A 19546-nucleotide genomic window follows, 5' to 3' on the forward strand; every position below is an offset into this window, starting at 1 on the left:
AGTTCTAAAAAAAGTTCACGTTGATGCTGATTAGTCCCAAGCGCGTCAATAGTCCTCAAGGTCACACTTTTGGTCTCCAAGTTAACAGATCTGTTAAACCCAATTAAAATGCCACGTGTCGAAATATTATTAGTGGGTATTATTATTTTAATTTAAAAAAATAAAAAAATAAAAATAAAAATAAATAATTTTTTAAAAAAATTCTTTTTTCTTTTCTTTTTTTTTTTCTTTTTTTTTCTTTTTCTTTCTTTTCTTCTTCGTCTTCTTTGAGACCCAACCCGATAGCCACCACGACCCCACGACCCCACGGCCAGACCTCCACCACCACGACCCCACGGCCAGACCTCCACCATGTTGACACCCAACCCGATAGCCTACCCTCCTCCGTCCCGTCGAGACCCACCCTCGCTGAACACCAATCACCGTTGCACCTGCATCTCTCAAATTGATCCACCCTCCGCCCCGTCGAGACCCACTATTGCACCGTTGACCGCCTCCTGAAACCCCACCCTCCTCCTCTAACTGATCCGTTGTCGTTAAGACCCATGGGGATCTGCGATTGTCCCAAATATAAATATGATTCCAAAGGTTAGTTTTTTTTTTTTTTTGATCCATTCATCTGATTTGATTCTTTTTTATTGGTTATTGTTTTGCATTCTTGATTTTGTAGTTTTTAAGTTTGAAATTGTTGTGGGTTTGAATCTGTGAATGAGGGGATTATTTTGAAATTTTTAGTAAATTTGATGTATTGCGACAGATTTGGTCGGGGGTTGTGGTTGGGGTCGTGGGGATGGGGCTGGAGTGGGGTTAGGGCTGGCCGTGGGGTCGTGGGATCGGGGCTGGAGTGGGATTAGGGCTGGCCATGGGGTCGTGGTGGTGCTCCGGTGGCTGGTTAGGTTAGGGTTGGGTTGAAGAAGAAGAAAACGAAGAAGACGAAGAAGAAAAGAAAGAAAAAGAAAAAAAAAACGAAACAAAAAAAGAAAAAGAAAAAAATAATTTTTTTTTAAATTATTTATTTTTATTTTTATTTTTTTAAATTAAAATAATAATACCCACCAATAATATTTCGACACGTGACATTTGAATTGGGTTTAACAGATCTGTTAACTTGAAGACCAACTGACAAATAAAAAGTGTGACCTTGAGGACTATTGCCGCTATTTTTGGAGCTTGGGGACTAATCAGCATCAACGTGAACTTTTTGGGGACTTTTGCCGCAAATTTCTCAAAAGAAATTTTAGATATACACTTAAAAGTTAAAAATACTCAAATCTTTTACTTTTTAAATTCCACTAGTGCTCACTTAATATTTGGGAAATTTGACATTATATACTTAAAAAAAGCATAAATTGTTTTTATATGCTTCTTAAAAAAAATGTAAAAATAATACCCTCCAAACATCTTTAATCTCAACAATACTCTCCTCATTTCAAACCCCACTCTCCCACTAACTCTCTCGTTTCTCTCTCTTTCTCTAACTCTCCAAACCCATTCCCAACAAAACTCCACCGGACCATCAACAAAACTCCATCGGACCACGAGAAGCACTCAAGCCCCGACAGTTCACGAGCTCCGACCGACCAAGACATCCCACGACCAAGACGACCCACGACCGAGAAGACCCATTATGACTTGCGACGACCCACGAGAAGCACCCGACAACCCATGACCACCGACCCATTATATTTTAATTTATATAAATATTTTCATTTTTACACTTCAAAACAATTTTTTTTTTTGTATTTTTACGAAATTCTATATAGAAACCCCTATTGCAACTAACAGAACAACTTAAATTACAACCAAAATCCGTATAGCAACCCACATAAAAACTACCGGAGAAACCACTTTAAAAACACAAACTGTAAATTTGAAAAAAAAATTAAAAAAAATACTATATGAGGTAATTTTCCTATTTTTAATCATATTTTTAAATTTATTGATTTAACTTTCAATTAAAATAAAAAAAAATTAAATTTAAAATATTATAAATATTTTCAACCATATTTTTTACTTTATTATTATTTTTCGTAAAGTTTGAAAATAAAAAAAAATTTATATCAAATTTACGAATTTAGCCTATATAGACACTCAAATTTACTAATGTGAATTTTTGTTAAAGAATATAATAAATTACATTATAAGATACATTACCTACTAAAAAATAATTAAAATCTCAAACGTTATTTCAAAAATTAAAAATTAATTGAACCTAGTGGATTGCAATGAACATCAACCTAGTATACATACATTTTGCTCAATTTTATTCTCTTGTATTTCCTTTAGGGAAATTTGATTTTATATACTTAAAAAAAAAAAAAATTATTCTTAAACCAAAACCTTTTAAACTAAAAAAACTATGACTTTTTTTGTTCAAAACCCCAAAAATACCCCCCTCATAATTCAAACCCTTTCTCTCTCCTTCCTTCAAACTCTCTCTGCATCATCTCTCTCTCTATCTCGCATCCCACAACCGCCCACCCTCACCACCACCTCCGACCACCCGCACCAACACCCTCGACCCAGCCCCCCTCTCTCGAACCACCCAAACGTCGCACCCCCTCAACCCCACTCTTTCTTCCTCTCTGAAATCGAAAAAAAAAACCCACAGAGTCCGATGGTCGGACCATGTGGTCCGATGGGGTCCGACCAATCGGACCCCACTCTCTCTTCCTCTCTCTAAAATCGAAAAGAAAAAAAAATCCCCCAGGTCCGATGGGTCCGATTGGTCGGACCGGGGTCCGACCATCGGACTCTGGGGATTCTTTTTTTTCGATTTCAGAGAGAGGAAGAGAGAGTGGGGCTGAGGGGGTGCGACGTTTGGGTGGTCCGAGAGAGGGGGGCTGGGTCGAGTGTGTTGGTGCGGGTGGTCGGAGGTGGTGGTGAGGGTGGGCGGTTGTGGGATGCGAGATAGAGAGAGAGAGAGAGAGAGAGAGAGAGAGAGAGAGAGAGAGAGAGAGAGAGAGATGATGCAGAGAGAGTTTGAGGGAAGGAGAGAGAATGAGTTTGAATTATGAGGGGGTATTTTTGGGTTTTGAAAAAAATATCATAGTTTTTTTAGTTTAAAAGGTTTTGGTTTAAGAATAAATTTTTGGGAAATTTTTATATATATACATTATATACATTAATATTACAAAAAAAAACGTTATATAAAAACAATCCATCCATATACCGTGACACGTCATCACCCATACCGTTATTAGCCGGGATTATTTTGGAACCACCGGCGATGAAGGAGACGCGCCCACAACTCCACTTTTCTCGGCCATCCCTGCGCGTGGTTAACCTGATTAAAACGGAAAGCTATAAATACCATAAGAATAATACACGAAATCAAAAAACAGAAACCAAACCAAACTTGAACGAAAAAATACCATTGACGGAGACCTCGACAGATCTGAAAATTAGAGAATCGATCATCATATCTCTCAAATACGTTGCTGTATACAACAAGCAAATCATCATCTCTCTAAATCGATCTACAATTCAATCGACCAATAAACCTATCAGTTGATCACAACAAAAAAAAAAAACGAAAACCAGAGATCGTTGCTTCGAGGAAGAAGAAGTACGTCAACTTCGACATCAAAATAGACTAATAAGTTTATTGACATATGTTTGATTATAGTTTACTATGTATTGAAAAAAAAAATGTTGTTCCAACAAATAGAATCTACTAAGTTTATTGACATATATAATGGTATACTATAAGAAATGAACTGAATTATTATTCCAATACACGAAAAGAAAAATAAAAATTTGTTTCAACATGCTAAAATAAACTAATAGATTTATTAGCATATCCGATGATAGGCTATATGAAAAGGCTACTATACTCATATATGCCTAATAAACTTATGAGCAAGGAATTTCATCATATTCAAATCTTTGACAAGTGCATATATTGTTATTCAGGTTTACTATATAAGACATGTTACAGTAATGTACTTTGTATACAACCAGATTTGATGTCTCAACTTGAAAAAAAATAGACTAATTAGTTTGTTATTTTATATTCACACATTGTGTTTGAAACAAAAAAATGAATTGTTGTTCCAATATACATGGAAATTAGACTAATGTGTTTCTTGGCGTATATCAATATGTTTGATTTATAGTTTATTCTGTATTGAAAAAAAATAAAATATTATTCCTCCAACAAACGATAACTAGTAGGTTTATTAACATATTGTAGGCTATATGAAATGAAATAAATTGTTGTTCCAATATACAAAAGAAAAATAAAATTTGTTTTAATATGCAAAAATAAACTAATAGATTTATTAACATAACTAATAGTATGTTTTCTATATGAATTACTTTGTATGATCTATCTTTCTTTTGTATATCAGTTTTGTAAACTAATATCATGAATATATTCAATATTTAGTTTGAAAATAAAAAGAAAATTATAAACACCATTAATAATTGTAAACATATCAACTTTAAAATAATGTTGATTGTGAACATCTAACTTGATATGAAAGCAACAAAAAATATTGAAATTTATAAGAGGCAGCTTTGCAAAATATGTTTACAAAGAAGGTTTACAGAAAGAGGTTTACGGAAGGAGGTTTACAGAAGGGGGTATTAAAACAATTATGGAAAATTTGGAAAACCGTGATCATGTGCTCTGCACCTCCTGACGCACGTCCCATCCAACTGTCGCTGACGTCATCCTTCTCTTCAACTTGTTCAAAACCATATAAAATTGATAATTAATATATAAAAATAAAGAAAATATGGAATATAAACCTTTTCTAATACTTAATAACCGACAGTAATTTGAATAAGAGCTGCAAAAATGGGCGCGTGAATAGTTGAAGCCTGCAAGAAAGAAGACGTGATGGATGTGATGATGACGTCAGCACACGCCACACACGTCTCAGTCAACTTTTTCAATAATTAAATTTAAAACGGTACTCAAAACGGTACACTTTAGTATAAAATTGAACTCATCACATTTTTATAAAATGAATGAAATAAGTGTACTGAGATGTAAATTTTCCTAAATTTTTTTAATCTTTTAAGTATATAAAATCAAGGCTAATTAGTAATTTTTCTCCCCGAACTTTGACATGTATTAAATCGTGCCCCCTGAACTTTTTTGACCGTTAGAAATTCCCCTCGAACTATTGAAATTGTTAAGTTTAAGGACTTTTGTCTAATTTCATTCAATTTTACTGTTCAGTGATTGTTTATGTACTAAACCATGCTCCCCAGACTTTGATATCTATCAAATCACGCCCCTCAAACTTTGATATGTACTAAATCACGCCCCATAAACTTTCATCTATGTTACAATTTTTTTACTAAAATTAGATAAAAGTCCTTAAATTTAACAATCTCAATAGTTCGAGGGGAATTTTTAACCGCCAAAAAGGTTTAGAGGCACGATTTAGTACATGTCAAAATTTGGGGGGAAAAATTACTAATTAGCCTAAAATCAAATTCCCCTTCCCTTATAGTTTGGGGCTTTTGGTCTTTTCACCTATTATAAAGGTCAAACTTCAAATTTTTTCTGGGTTAATATTTCACGAACGGGTTCGAAATCGAAAATCGTGAAGCCAAATTTCTACATCTCCATTTTCCCCAATTTCTAAGCACCGACGACGAATTAGGTTTTTATTCATTTGGCTAATTCGACCAGATATGGGTCGATCTCGAGCTGTATCGAAAATTGCTGATAGTGATCTCAACCAGAGGTTCTCAGTTTGATTAAAATTCAAGCTTTTTCTAAACTCTAACCTAATTATCTTTCAGCTTTTTGTACTATGATACTACGTGAAATTCATTTTTTTTTTTCTATTTCATATGTTCAGTAAATCTTCCAAAAGAAAGAGAATTGCTTTGAATTCCGATTCAGCCGAGAACGCAGCTTACAATGTGGTTTTGGGGCAAGTAAATGGCGATAGGAAAGCTCCTTTATATCATTGCAATTATTGCAACAAAGATATCTCGGGAAAAATTCGGATCAAATGTGTTGTCTGCTCTGATTTTGATCTTTGTATTGAGTGCTTCTCAGTTGGAGCTGAGGTTACTCCTCACAAATCCAATCACCCTTATAGGGTTATGGTTAGTCATTCTGTTTATATATTCTTTTTTTTTTTTTAAAGAATTTATAATTTTTACCGGTGTCTACTTTGTCAAATATATAAATTTCTATAAATAATCAAGTTAGTGATCATTTCGTATTTAAATGTATAAGAATATGATTTTGGTTTACAACAGGACAACTTGTATTTTCCACTGATTTGTCCAGATTGGAATGCAGATGAAGAGACATTACTGCTGGAGGTAAAGATAAAAACTTCAATTGGTTCTTTATTCATTAATCTTGTTTGTTTGGCTTTTTTAAAAAAATTTATCGGAATTTTTTTAGTGATTTGCAATGAAACAGTATCTCAAAGAATTCGAGTTTTGGGGCTGAACCTCCTGCATTCTTTAGGGTATTGGGATGTATGGATTTGGGAACTGGAACGAAGTTGCAGAACATGTTGGAACAAAAAGCAAAGCACAATGTATTGACCATTATGATGCTATATACTTGAAGTCCCCGTGTTTTCCCCTTCCTGTAAGACTAATGCTATTAATGTAATTTCTTTTGTTATTTTTTTGTTTGTGTATAGTTTCCTTTACTGGTGTTTTCCATGATTTATCCACTTAGGATTTATCCCATGTTATGGGAAAGAGCAAAGATGAGCTCCTTGCCATGGCCAAAGTACCTGGTGAAGTCAAGACAGGTCAGTCCATAAATCCTACAATTTCATCATGTTATACCTTTGCTAAGAAAGTAAAATGATCTTGCACAGTTCGCAACTATATACACTTGTATGCTTATCTGCTAATCAGAATTGCCCCATAGATTTAATTTAACCATTTAAACTGTTTCTATAAGCTCTGAAGTCCTTCTAGGAGTGTTTGGATAAAAAATGAAAAGTTTTTTTGGAAGAAGTTAGGATTTGGCCATGTTTGGCTAAGCTTCTACTTTTGTTTATAGCTAGGTACTTTTCATTCAAAAAAAGATCTTCATATAATAGTTATCCAAACAACGGTAAAAATAAGTCAAAGCTTATTCTTATCTTATTTTTCTAGTTATAAGCAAAAGTAGAAGCTTGGCCAAATGGATGTATAAATCTTTTCTGGGTGTCTACGGCTTCTTAGTTATTACTTGGTGCCACTTTTATTCTTCATTTTGTTTGCTCATTTTTGTGGTTTGGTAACTTGTAATTACTTAATTAGACTGTTTTTTTTCAGTCATCTTTTTACTTACTCTTTGTCACAGTGAATATACACTTCATTATCATCTTAGAGAATTTCTATCTGCCTCACAACTTTGAAAAAAAATAGATAAGTTGGCTGAAAAAAAATTTGCTCATCTCTTTTTTTTTTTTCTTAACTGCAGAGAACCCCATGATTATAGAGCTTCCACCGAGTGAAGAGCCTCCCTTATCTGCTATAGTCAAGTATATTTTGTGTTTGTTTATGTGTAATACATGTGTTTGTGTGTGTGTGTGTGTATATTCAGTTCTCCTTCTCTAGGCCTCTTTGCTTATTCATTTTGTTGTGCTGAATAGATATGAAGAAACCAAAAAAGATCCCGGTTCTACATATTCATCTCATCCAACTACTGGTAAAATAGTTAAATGTTCCTTTGTTTTTGCGTTTTTTTTTTTTTTCTCTCTCTTTTGTGTATGTGTTTTATTTACTTGATTAATATGGCTTTTTCTTCTCATGGACATCAGAAGTTGGAGGGGATCAAGTAAAGCCTCCTAACGAATCTATGATCAAAGATGAAATTAAAGCTGAAGGTTTGTTTATGCCCTGTCATTCAAATAATCTCTTAGACAATGCATGTTGGGCTTGTGACACTCAAATATTCTAGTTGTCATCAATTTATTTTACATTTCTAACAGAATCTCAAGTGGATAGGAGTATTGGGGAGAAGAAACCTCGCTTATCAGGGGATGAGGGACCTACATTGACAGAGTTGAGTGGCTATAATATCAAGAGGCATGAATTTGAAATTGAATATGATAACGATGCAGAGCAATTGCTTGCAGATATGGAATTTAAGGATACTGACACTGAGGCAGAGCGTGAATTGAAACTACGAGTACTGCGTATCTACTCAAAAAAGTATATGTTAATTTCTCAATTATGTTTGATTTATTCTTTTATGATGTTAAGAGAAAATGTATGAAAATAGAATAGAAGAAATTAGAGAAGAATAAAGTAGATGTCATCTTCTCCTCTGTCTTTTATGACAACTTATAGCTATGTGTGTGATGGTGGTTATATATTATGAATTAATTCTTTTTTACATTTTTCAAGTATACTTCATCTGTGTTATATAAAGCTATTCATCGATATTGAAAATCCTTGACAGGCTTGATGAGAGGAAACGGAGGAAGGACTTTATACTGGAAAGAAATTTGCTTCACCCCAACCCATTTGAGAAGAATCTTTCACCTGATGAAAAGGAAATATATCAGCGGTTCAAGGTCTTCATGCGATTCCACTCAAAAGAAGAGCACGAGGAATTTCTTCGTATTATTATTGAGGAGCATCGAATTATAAAAAGAATACAAGATCTTAAGGTGAGTTTTGTATCTTCAGTACTTGGTCCCTTCCAAAATAGTAGCATTAATATTTTAATTGTCATGAAAAAAAAGACTCCAGAAATACCTGATGAATTGAGCATTGCTATAAGGCACCATGGTGTCCAAAGTGGTGTATTGTCATTGGTGCAATTAAGTAGTGGGTTATATGGTAATTCAAATTAGATTATTTTAAGTATAAAGATGTAGGATCTGATATTTATTTAACCTATAACAGTATATGGTGTTGGGCAACCCTAGGGTGCTTTCAGCATTTCTCTGATGAATTAGGGATGGTGTACTCAGGTTTCTTTATGTATAAAGTGCTAAAACTCGGTAATCAGTTTATGTGCATTAATCTGTGAACCATGTTAAAATAAAATAGTTTACCTTGTTCATGGTTGGGTGTGTGAGTGTGTGTAGGAGGGGGAAAGAGTTCTCAGCCCTGTTGTATCAAAAAGAAAATTTAATTTACCTTGTTCTGATTTATACCTTATGCAGGAAGCTCGAGCTGTTGGTTGCCAAACAGCAGCTGAGGCTAATAAATTTATTCAACAAAAGAGGAGTAACGAAGAAAGTGCTCTTAGGATTAGAGAAAGTTTTCAAGCTGGTCCAAGTGGCAAAGTTTTGCATAAGCCTGGTCACATTAAAGAAGAATTTGATGGTAGTCCTCTGGGACTTGTTAGGGGATCCATTGATCTACATTCTAGTACCAAGGATCCGTCTTTAGCAATGCCATCGGTTCCAAACTCATTGGATCATTGGGACATCACTGGGTTGGCGGGGGCTGATTTACTCTCTGAAACTGTAAGAACACGGTGACAATTTTCATTGCTTAAAATGGCTTGTAGTTTACACAAATTTAATCTAGCTGTTATAATCTCTATGCAGGAGAAACAGCTTTGCAGTGAAATCCGAATACTACCTTCACATTATCTCAACATGTTACAGATCATGTCCGTGGAAGTGTTGAATGGCAAGGTAACAAAGAAATCTGATGCCTATAACTTGTTTAAGGTTGATCCCAACAAAGTTGATAGGGTATATGATATGCTTGTGAAGAAAGGGATAGCTCAAGCATGATCATATCTTGTGTTCAATTTTGTTACAGAACTTGTATAGTTATTGCTTGTTGTATAAGGTAACAGCCATGCTGCTCATGAGTCATGACTAGTGATTATTTGGCCAAACATTATAAGATAATGTATAAGATGAAGCATTTGAATAGCGCTGTGAACCCGGTTGGTGCTCTATAACCAACCGTTGTGCTGGATAAAGCTGCTCAAACTTAAATTGATTAGAGAAGAAGGGCATGGTGCCTCGTATTGCCTTTTTTGTATTTTGGTTATGGGATTGATGGTCTAGTACCTTATGAAACAAAAATATCCTTCGGTCCCTAAATTGATCCAAATTACAAGTGTTCAGTATATTCGAAATTGCTCAGCTTATTAAAGACATGTAATCTTTGTATCCAATCCGGTGACCTAATCTTTATGTAGTTGTGTGAATTTGATTGGTTATTAGCATTTCTTTAGATTTTACTTTAGATGTCATACTGCTGAAGCACATGCTTAAGTAAAAGTTTTTATCATCTTTGTTTTTATTCTTTGCATGTAGATTTGTTAAATAATAATAAAAAAGAATTACAATGTATATTTTCTTGCAAACAGGCTAGGGAAACACTTTGAAATTTATTTCTGGCAAAGTAAATTATTCAAAACTCCCTAAAAGTGTACATATGATATTTTTTTTCTCCAAAATGTTTTATAAGCAAATATTATATTTTAACTTTGCAAAAATGATTATAACTTGATGTTGAAAATAATATGAAGATAAAGATAATTGATGAATTTTAAAAAATATTTTTCTTTTATATTTTATTTACAATTTTACGATTTAAAATTTTTAATTACAAAAATTTCATTTGTAAAATTTTAAAATTATTAAAATATATTTTGCTCATCAAAAAGTAAAAAATTGAGAAATCAATTTCACTACAAATTTAAATAAATTATAAAACAAAAAAAGAACAATCAGAAAAATATTCTCATGATAACTATAATACAACTATATATATACTAGATAGATGTTACGTGTCAAGTCACGTATGTTAATTTTATTTTAGTGTTTAGTTTTTTTTAATATCATAATTTTAAAATTAATAATATTCAATGTAGTGATAATTATTGAAATTTGAAAGCATAATAGTAATTTAAATAAAAACAAAAATTACTATTATACTTTGTAATAGTAATTAAAAAAAATTATTATTCGTCCTAAATTTATCTTTGCAATTAATGAAAATGCTCATCTGGTTAAACTATCAAAACATTCAAATTTAATTTAAAATAATATTTAAAATTTAACTAATTCTAAATATCAAAATTTGAAAATAATTTTTTTTAAAAAAATAAACAATATGAACAAATTTATTATTAATTGCAACACTTTAGGTGGATTAATTACATTTAGGTTTAACTAACTGCATGGATGCTGACCCTTTGGCAACATCTAATAATTTGTTTTTATTTTATTCAAAAAAAAAGTCACCCAATAATTTCTCAGAAACCAAGAATTCTGTTATATAGCCACATTTTATATAGAATAGATATAAAAATAGTTTATTATTTTAACTGAAGATGTATTTTTGTAAATTGAAAAGTTCAAAGAGTAAAAATAAAAATATTTCTGTATTAACGTATTTTTGTAATTTTTAGTCTATAATGTAAATTTTTTAAGATAAAATTACACGGACCGCTAGTAAAAGAAACATAATTGTTAGGTTTTTTTTGAAGGGTAAGAGAAACATAATTTTGATCGATAAAAAGCATTGTCACATGGATAAGCAGAACCCATCGCATCAGGCCATTTGTCAACTTGGGCGTTGGGTACCCTATTCTTGAGCTCTCGAGATCTCGTATTGATACTTTCAAGGTTCTTGAACTTGAGGACGATGTCTCCTACCCTATTTTTGACCATTTCAGAATCATTGGTCGAATCAGATTTGCATTTGAGCAATCGAAAGCAGCACACCAGGTTGATTATCAACCAGGGCGCTGGGCCCAGCACCAGATCAATCTAGGTGCTAGGCCCTGTTTCCAGGGGCTTGGGTTTGTGGTTTTCTCCCTGAGTTTGCTTGAATCTTCATTATTTCTGATGAAGGAAAAAATGCCCAGAACACTTTTTGGTGAACTTGATTGGAAAAAGCCCAAGTTGAAAATATGTCAACTTAGGCCCTGGGCCCAGCACCAAGTGTCAACATGTGTGTTGGACTGTAATATCCCAAAAACTTAATTATGAATAATTAGGATTTATTATATATTATGTGTTAATTTAGTAGAAATAGGATTATGATCCTGCTAACTTAATTTAGCATAAATTATAAATTTTACTATAAGTGGATAAATAAGCGTAATTTATTAATTACGGAGATCTAATTAAAATATGTAGATATAATATAAGTTATTTGTAAAATAAAAATATTTTCAAGTTCGGTGACCCTGAAGACCCGATAAGTGGATAAATAAGCGTAATTTATTAATTACGGAGATTTAATTGAAATACGTGGATATAATGTAAGTTATTTGTGAAATTAAAAAAATTCCAAGTTCGGCGACACTGGAGATCCAATTTGAGGCCAAAAATATCACATTAGTTTTAGTTTTATTGATAGAACTATTGAGATATCAAGAAGAATAACTTTATTAATCAAGCACCAAACAAATACAAAACAGCCACTAAGGAACTGAATCAGTTCCTAGTGAACAACAACAAACAAATAAAAACCTGTTACATTTGCAAATTCAAAATAAAAGCTCTCCCTATTCTAGTCATTCTCTTATTCTTTACACATTGTAATCTATTACTGAACTGTGCTATTTACATCTTCAACAATTTTGTTTGCTGAACTTGAACAACCCTTAAATATACACATGTTTCTATTAGTTCAAATACAGTAGCAAACAACTGCTGAAACCACAACAAGAATACGATGCACCTAACTTGACAAGTCAGAAGACAGCCAACTAATCCAATCTTTGAAGTCCAAAGGCCAAAATCGATTACCCAACCAAAAGAAAATCAGATCTACCACTCTGTTGGAAAGGTAACAAGAAAAGAAAAGGTGCTCATGCGATTCATTCTCCTTTTCACAAACTGGGCAGATGGGAGATTCTAATTGAATTTGCAACCTGGCCATATTGTCTCTAGTTAATAGCTGGGAGTTAACCACTTGCCATAGCACAAAATGGTGCTTAGGTAAGTTTAGAGAGCTCCAGATTGCTTTGTGGTAGGGGACCTGTTGTTGCAGCAATGAAATGTTATATAACTAGTTTTGAATTTTTCCTGAGGTTCCAGCCGACTTGATATCCATCTCTGAGAATCTCTTCCTTAGGTGACCTAATTTGCACCAATACCAGCTAGTGTTAGGCTTTAGAACATATGACCAAAAAGAATCTGATTTTAGATAAATGGTATTAATCTATTTAACCCAAAAAAGATCTTTCTTGCTGGCTAAAGCCCACACAAACTTAGCTAGGTTAGCATAATTCCATCTCACTCAAACTTTGAAGCCTAATCCATCATAGGCTTTTGGGAGACAGACTTTCTCCCAAGAAGCCATGTGGACTTTACTTTTATTGTCATTGGGACCCCAAAGGAAGCCTCTACATAACCTCTCAAATTCTTTAGTCACACTTTGAGGCAGAACAAAGATGCTCATCCAGTAGCTCCGAAGACCAAGTAAAACTGAGTGAATCAATTGCATTTTACCAGCATAGGACAGGTGCCTACTAGCCCAATTATACAACATCTGTTTTATTTTCTTGATGATGATGCCACAATCTTCAGCTTTCCACTTAGTATTCCTTAAGGGTATCCCAAGGTACTTCAGAGGAAAGGACCCTTTAGCAAGCTTAATATCAGTAAGAATATTATGTTTCACTATAGGTTCAACACCACCAAAATAAATCTAAGATTTTTTAGAATTAATGTGTAAGCCTGAGGCTTTGCTAAATTCCTCGAGTACCTGTTTAAGAGCAGATATTGATTGGATGGTACATTTGCTAACTAGAGTAAGATCGTCAGCAAAGCAAAGGTTAACTGTAACGTCCCCGCTTCAAGCCTCCATTGGGTCCTTACACCTACGGAATGAATGACTCTTATACACGAGTACGTCACTTTAGCTGCTTCCTGGATTGATGACTGACCCTACAGACCAACACGAGTGTTTCCAGCGTGCTTTGTCCTCACTCGCACGCTTCCTGGGAAAATTTCCCAAGAGGTCACCCATCCTGAAATTGCTCCCAGGTCAAGCACGCTTAACTGTGGAATTCTTTCGTGATGGGCTACCGAAAAACAAGATGCACCTTGTTGATATAGGTAGTACCAATCAATCCATTTAAGCTCTCTTCAACTGTGCAGTCCCATACCTACACAGTCTCAGAATCATCCCACTTGACCTTCCCCAGGCGGTGTGGGATTGCACGGCTACCGGTGTTTCCACTTACGGATCACGGGACTGCGGCCGTCACAATCACCCCCCCTTACGGGGTCCGACGTCCTCGTCGACCACACTTTCGGCTGGGTCAAGGCTCTGATACCATTTGTAACGTCCCCGCTTCAAGCCTCCATTGGGTCCTTACACCTACGGAATGAATGACTCTTATACACGAGTACGTCACTTTAGCTGCTTCCTGGATTGATGACTGACCCTACAGACCAACACGAGTGTTTCCAGCGTGCTTAGTTAAGCGTGCTTGACCTGGGAGCAATTTCAGGATGGGTGACCTCTTGGGAAATTTTCCCAGGAAGCGTGCGAGTGAGGACAAAGCACGCTGGAAACACTCGTGTTGGTCTGTAGGGTCAGTCATCAATTCAGGAAGCAGCTAAAGTGACGTACTCGTGTATAAGAGTCATTCATTCCGTAGGTGTAAGGACCCAATGGAGGCTTGAAGCGGGGACGTTACAAATGGTATCAGAGCCTTGACCCAGCCGAAAGTGTGGTCGACGAGGACGTCGGACCCCGTAAGGGGGGGTGATTGTGACAGTCAGTAGTCCCGTGATCCGTAAGGGGAAACACCGGTGGCCGTGCAATCCCACACCGCCTGGGGAAGGTCAAGTGGGATGATTCTGAGACTGTGTAGGTATGGGACTGCACAGTTGAAGAGAGCTTAAATGGATTGATTGGTACTACCTATATCAACAAGGTGCATCTTGTTTTCTGGACAGCTTCGGGACCCAAGAACTTTCTTTCACCTACTTCAACTGTGCAGTCCCATACCTACACAGTCTCAGAATCATCCCACTTGACCTTCCCCAGGCGGTGTGGGATTGCACAGCTTACCCGGTGTTTCCCCTTACGGATCACGGGACTACTGACTGTCACATTAACTATCCTAAGGGATTTACACATAAGATGGAATCTATAGTTGGAATTATTGGCAGCCTGCTGAAGTAACTAGTGAGATATTCCATTATAAGAACAAAGAGTAAAGAGGATAAAAGATCACCTTGACGAAGTCTTTTTTCACAATTGAAGCTCCCTTGGACTCTTCCATTCATGATAATGGAATAAGATGTAGATCTTATGCAAATCATCACCCATTGGACAAACTTTTGAGGCATATTATATGCATTCAGTAAGGCTTCAAGGAAATCTCAAGTTATCGTGTCATAAGCCTTTCTTATGTCTATCTTGATAGCACACCGAGGGAATATATAATTCCTTGTATAGTTCTTCAAAGGATCGTGAAGTATCATCACATTATGGGCTATAGATCTACCTAGGATAAAAGCTCCCTGGTTTTGATTAATCAGGTTAGGAAGCATCCTTGCCAGTCTTGAACATAGAAGCTTTGAAACACACTTATAGAGGATTGAACAACATGCAATCGATTTATAGGTTATTGCCTTAGATGGGTTGTCATGTTTAGGGATTAGAGAAATCGTTGCAGAGTGTAATTCAGGAGGCATATAACCTGACACAAAAAAATTAGAGTCAGCCTTGAAAATTTCTTTGCCAATATAAGCCCACAACGACTTGAAAAAACTAGAGCTAAACCCATCTATGCCTGGGGATTTAGTGTCTAGGATGCTGAATATAGATTTTTTTTTATCTCCTTGATGGAGAAAGGCCGCACCGGAAGCAGCTGCTGGTCTAAATCGTTTAATAGTCTGCTAAAAAAAATGCTAGTTCAGGTCACTTGAGCCTTCATTCCTTGTTCCCATATACTCTCAAAAATGTCTCAAAAAATGGTCAGCAACCTGAGGAAAATTATCTATAACAACCCCTTGTTCATTAGTGTAAATAGCTATTGTGCTCTCAACCTTTCTTTTCTTGATATAGGCATGGAAGTACTTTGTGTTATCATCTCGTTTCTGCAGCCAATTGATCTTAATTCTCTGTCTTAGGAAATTAAAATACATCTTCTCATGACAGATAAAGTTGCTAGTTGTTGTCTTCTCTTGTTCCTGGTACAAATGATCCCTAGGGTTCTCTTGGGCCTTCATTCTAGCTTCAAGGAACCTGTCTTTAGCTTGCTGGTAGTTTTTCCCCACATCTCCTATTGTCTCATGATTAAATTTCTTGAGGCTATGTTTCAATCTCATAAGCTTGAGGTAAATTCCGTTTAAACCAGGTGTTGTCATCAGTTTCTCCCAACTAGATAAAACCAGCCTCTTGAAGTCAGGGTGATCAACCCAAAAATTGTAACATCGAAAGAGTTTTATCCCTATTTTCACTTCAGCTCTTGTTGAAAAAACACAAGAGCAGTGATCTGAAGTTGTCTCCTTGCCAAAATGAGCAGTAGAATTAGCAAACATGTCATGCCAATCCTCATGAACAAAAGCATGGGCAATTTTTGAATAAATTCTACTAACTCCATCTTGGTTGTTAGTCCAAGTAAAAGTTGAACTAGTGCTCTTGAGAGGTTCAACATGAGCTTGGGAAATGCAGTCATTAGAGTCAGCCATGTCACCAAGACAAAAGGGGTTACCTCCTGATCTATCTTCAGTGTTAAACACCGCATTAAAATCCCTTAGACTAAGCCAGGGTTTTACTCGATGTTTCAAATTCGATAGATCCCTCCAAAGATTCTTTCTCTCATCTATGGTATTAAAACCATAAACAAAAGTTATGCAACAAGCTTTAGTGTGGCCAAACATTTTAACATAACTATGAACCAATTGTGGGGTTTCAGTAATGACTATAGTTTATGACAAAAGCTTTTCTCCAAACAATTAGGATACGATCTTCAATTGTAGGACTTGAGAAATACTCCCAATTAACAAACTTATTCTCCATCATCTCTTTAACTTTATTCTCCTTTAACTTTGTTTCAACTAAGGCACTACACCAAATTTATTGACACTTCAGAAATCCAAAACTGCATCTTGTTTCTCCTTTTTATTAACACCTCTAACATTCTAGCAAAAAATATTGCAATTATCCATGACTAAATGAGATAGTACCTAATTCAGCATCTTCTTTAGGACCCTCTATTCTAATCTGGCCCTGTTCCAAATCTTCTAAGGGCTTGAAGCTATTACCAGTAGCTTGCCCCTCCTCAGTTGTTTCAAAAATGACTCTAATATAATTTTGAGGGCTTTTTTTTTGGGAGTAATCCAGTGTTGGGTTTTGTGCCCTAAATAAAATACATTTAAATATAATTAGATTTACTAATTAATAAAGATTAGAAATTATTTTTTATGTTGCATAGTTCACATGATTTATTTCATGATTATAAATTCTATTAGGTCCAGAACATATGTATTTGTTCATGATTATAGTGTTGTCAACAAAGTGGAATATAATCATGATTATATGTTCGAAAGCTTAATTCCCTGATTTGTCAGTTCATTGGATTTAGACTGGCATGATAATCAGCGATAGGTATACTTACACCTTGGATAAGTGTTATGTCCTTTCCAGGGCATTGGCAAAGTTTACCAGTATCGGATGTATGGAGTATACATTGGAAGGGACCGATATTGAACTTTGATTAGATACGATAAATTTACCGTAATATCTATTCAATTCAATATCACCTAGTTGATCCTAGATCAAATGATCTTAATCCTGACATGATTAGGTTCGATCTCAAGAGTGTTATTTGTGTTCTTTGATTAGTTAGTTAAGCCTACTTTTTGGTCAGGGTGATACGTACATTTTGGGAACACGATAGTACAATTGAGTGGGAGCGCTAAACATAGATATGGAATATATAGCTTCTATAGGTATTTAGAAGTGAAACGATGATTTCCTTCGAGCTTGGCTGAGTAGAGATAAATGATTGAGATCTCATTTTAGTGATTATATTATTTCACTAAAATATTATTTATAGGTGGCCAAGTGTTTTAAGGATAAAATACATTGAAAGGGTGTAACGGTAATTTTATCCCTATGCAATGTAGATCATCTATAGAGGATCATTGGATTATAACAATGGATAATTAATAGCGTATCTATATCGTGGAACATATAGAGCGTTCTATGTAACTGAGAGTGCAATTCCAAGTTCTATGGTGGATGCAATGAGGAATTAATAAGTTAGTGAATTTACTTTGTAAATTCTAGATCTGCTTATTGGAAGCTCGGTTATATAGGCCCATGGTCCCCATACTAGTTGAGACAAACTGCTTGTAAGACTCAGTTAATTGATTTTAATTAATCAATTATAATTCTAAAATTAGGCTATGTCTAGTTTATGAATTTTTTTCACTATGTTATGGCTTGATTGTGAAGAAATAGTATTTTGGGGTTGGTTTATTAATTAAGAGACTGTATGGAGTCTAATTAATAAATATTATAATTGACAATTTTATTTGATAATTATTTTAATTATTAAATAAATAGTTTTGGCATTTATAGGTTTGACTTGGAAAATGTGATATTATTGAAAAGAAGAATAAGTGGTTGAAATAAAGTGGCAAAATTGTAACTAGAGATTGGCCCTTTGAAGTGTACGTCCAACAAGTTATTTTTGCCCAATATTTTTTTTAATCCAATAATAATTCAACCCTAACCCTATTGAAGATAGTATAAAAGGATAGCTATGGTCTCTTCATCCAAACTAATGCCTTCAAAAGCTAAAAACCTAAATGAGACCTCTTCCTTCTTCTTTCTTCTTCAATTTGAAACCTATAGCCTTTCTTCACTAAATTATTTCAGCCATTAGTGATTGAGTAAGTGCCCACACACATCAAGTTGGTCCTCAATCATAGTATGTAAGACTGTGAAGAATCCAATCAACAAGAAGGAGAGAAAGAGATCCAGGTTCAGATCTTGATAATGCTCTGCTATAGAAAGGAATGAAGGGCTAGAGATCTGAACAGAAGGAGTCATTATATTCCGCTGCACCCAATGTAAGGTTTTCTTAAACTTTATATGTGTTTATTTCATTGTTTTAGAAATTCATATTAGGATGTTAATGAAACATACTTGTTAGTAAATCTAGATGCTGGTAAAATATTTCCAACATCCAACTTCTGTCTTAGAGACCCCATCGACTTCTTTCCTTCGATTTCATTCCTTGTTATCCAGACACTTTCCCTTCTATCTTCTCAGTCCCTATATTCACTAACATCTTGCTCCTTGTTTCAGTAGCAGAGTTACCTACTTTTGAGCCCTACTTTCTCTTCTTAATCTCCCCTTTTTCGACAGTCTGCCATGATATGGCCATACCCTAGACAATTTTAAAATTTAACTGGGAGCCATTCATAATAATGCTCTGTTCCATTAGCTGGTCGTGTTCATTGATAAAATGAATTGATTTAGGAGGATTATCAGTTATGTCCATTTCCACTAAAACCCTGGAAAATTGCATCCTTATGCGATCCTTAGTATGTTGGTCCACCATAATTGGTTTCCCAATCGTACTAAGTAAAGCACTCAGGCATTTTTCCCCAATACTGAAGATCTAGATCATGTAGATGAATCCATAAAGGCA

The 19546-nt window shown here is 34.9% G+C and overlaps 1 protein-coding gene across 1 annotated transcript; it reads left to right on the forward strand.

Annotated features, from left to right (window-relative positions):
• The first annotated feature begins 5466 nt into the window (after positions 1-5466).
• On the forward strand, positions 5467-10120 carry LOC115700513 (transcriptional adapter ADA2a). The gene is made up of 12 exons (XM_030628059.2): positions 5467-5705; positions 5823-6075; positions 6232-6297; positions 6449-6574; positions 6668-6743; positions 7406-7466; positions 7578-7633; positions 7746-7811; positions 7917-8139; positions 8390-8600; positions 9102-9407; positions 9492-10120. The coding sequence occupies exons 1-12, from the start codon at positions 5653-5655 to the stop codon at positions 9681-9683; spliced, it is 1689 nt and encodes a 562-aa protein (XP_030483919.2). The 5' UTR covers positions 5467-5652; the 3' UTR covers positions 9684-10120.
• The last annotated feature ends 9426 nt before the right edge of the window (positions 10121-19546 follow it).

This window comes from Cannabis sativa, chromosome 8, assembly GCF_029168945.1.
Source record: "Cannabis sativa cultivar Pink pepper isolate KNU-18-1 chromosome 8, ASM2916894v1, whole genome shotgun sequence".
NCBI classification, from domain to species: Eukaryota; Viridiplantae; Streptophyta; class Magnoliopsida; order Rosales; family Cannabaceae; genus Cannabis; species Cannabis sativa.

Bases quoted from the DNA above. Each gene is read 5' to 3' on its own strand.
- LOC115700513 (XM_030628059.2), top strand. From the start codon at position 5,653: ATGGGTCGATCTCGAGCTGTATCGAAAATTGCTGATAGTGATCTCAAC. The intron at 5,706-5,822 runs GTTCTCAGTTTG...TCATATGTTCAG, and splicing joins GATAGTGATCTCAACCAGAG to TAAATCTTCCAAAAGAAAGA. The intron at 6,575-6,667 runs GTAAGACTAATG...TTATCCACTTAG, and splicing joins CCCCGTGTTTTCCCCTTCCT to GATTTATCCCATGTTATGGG.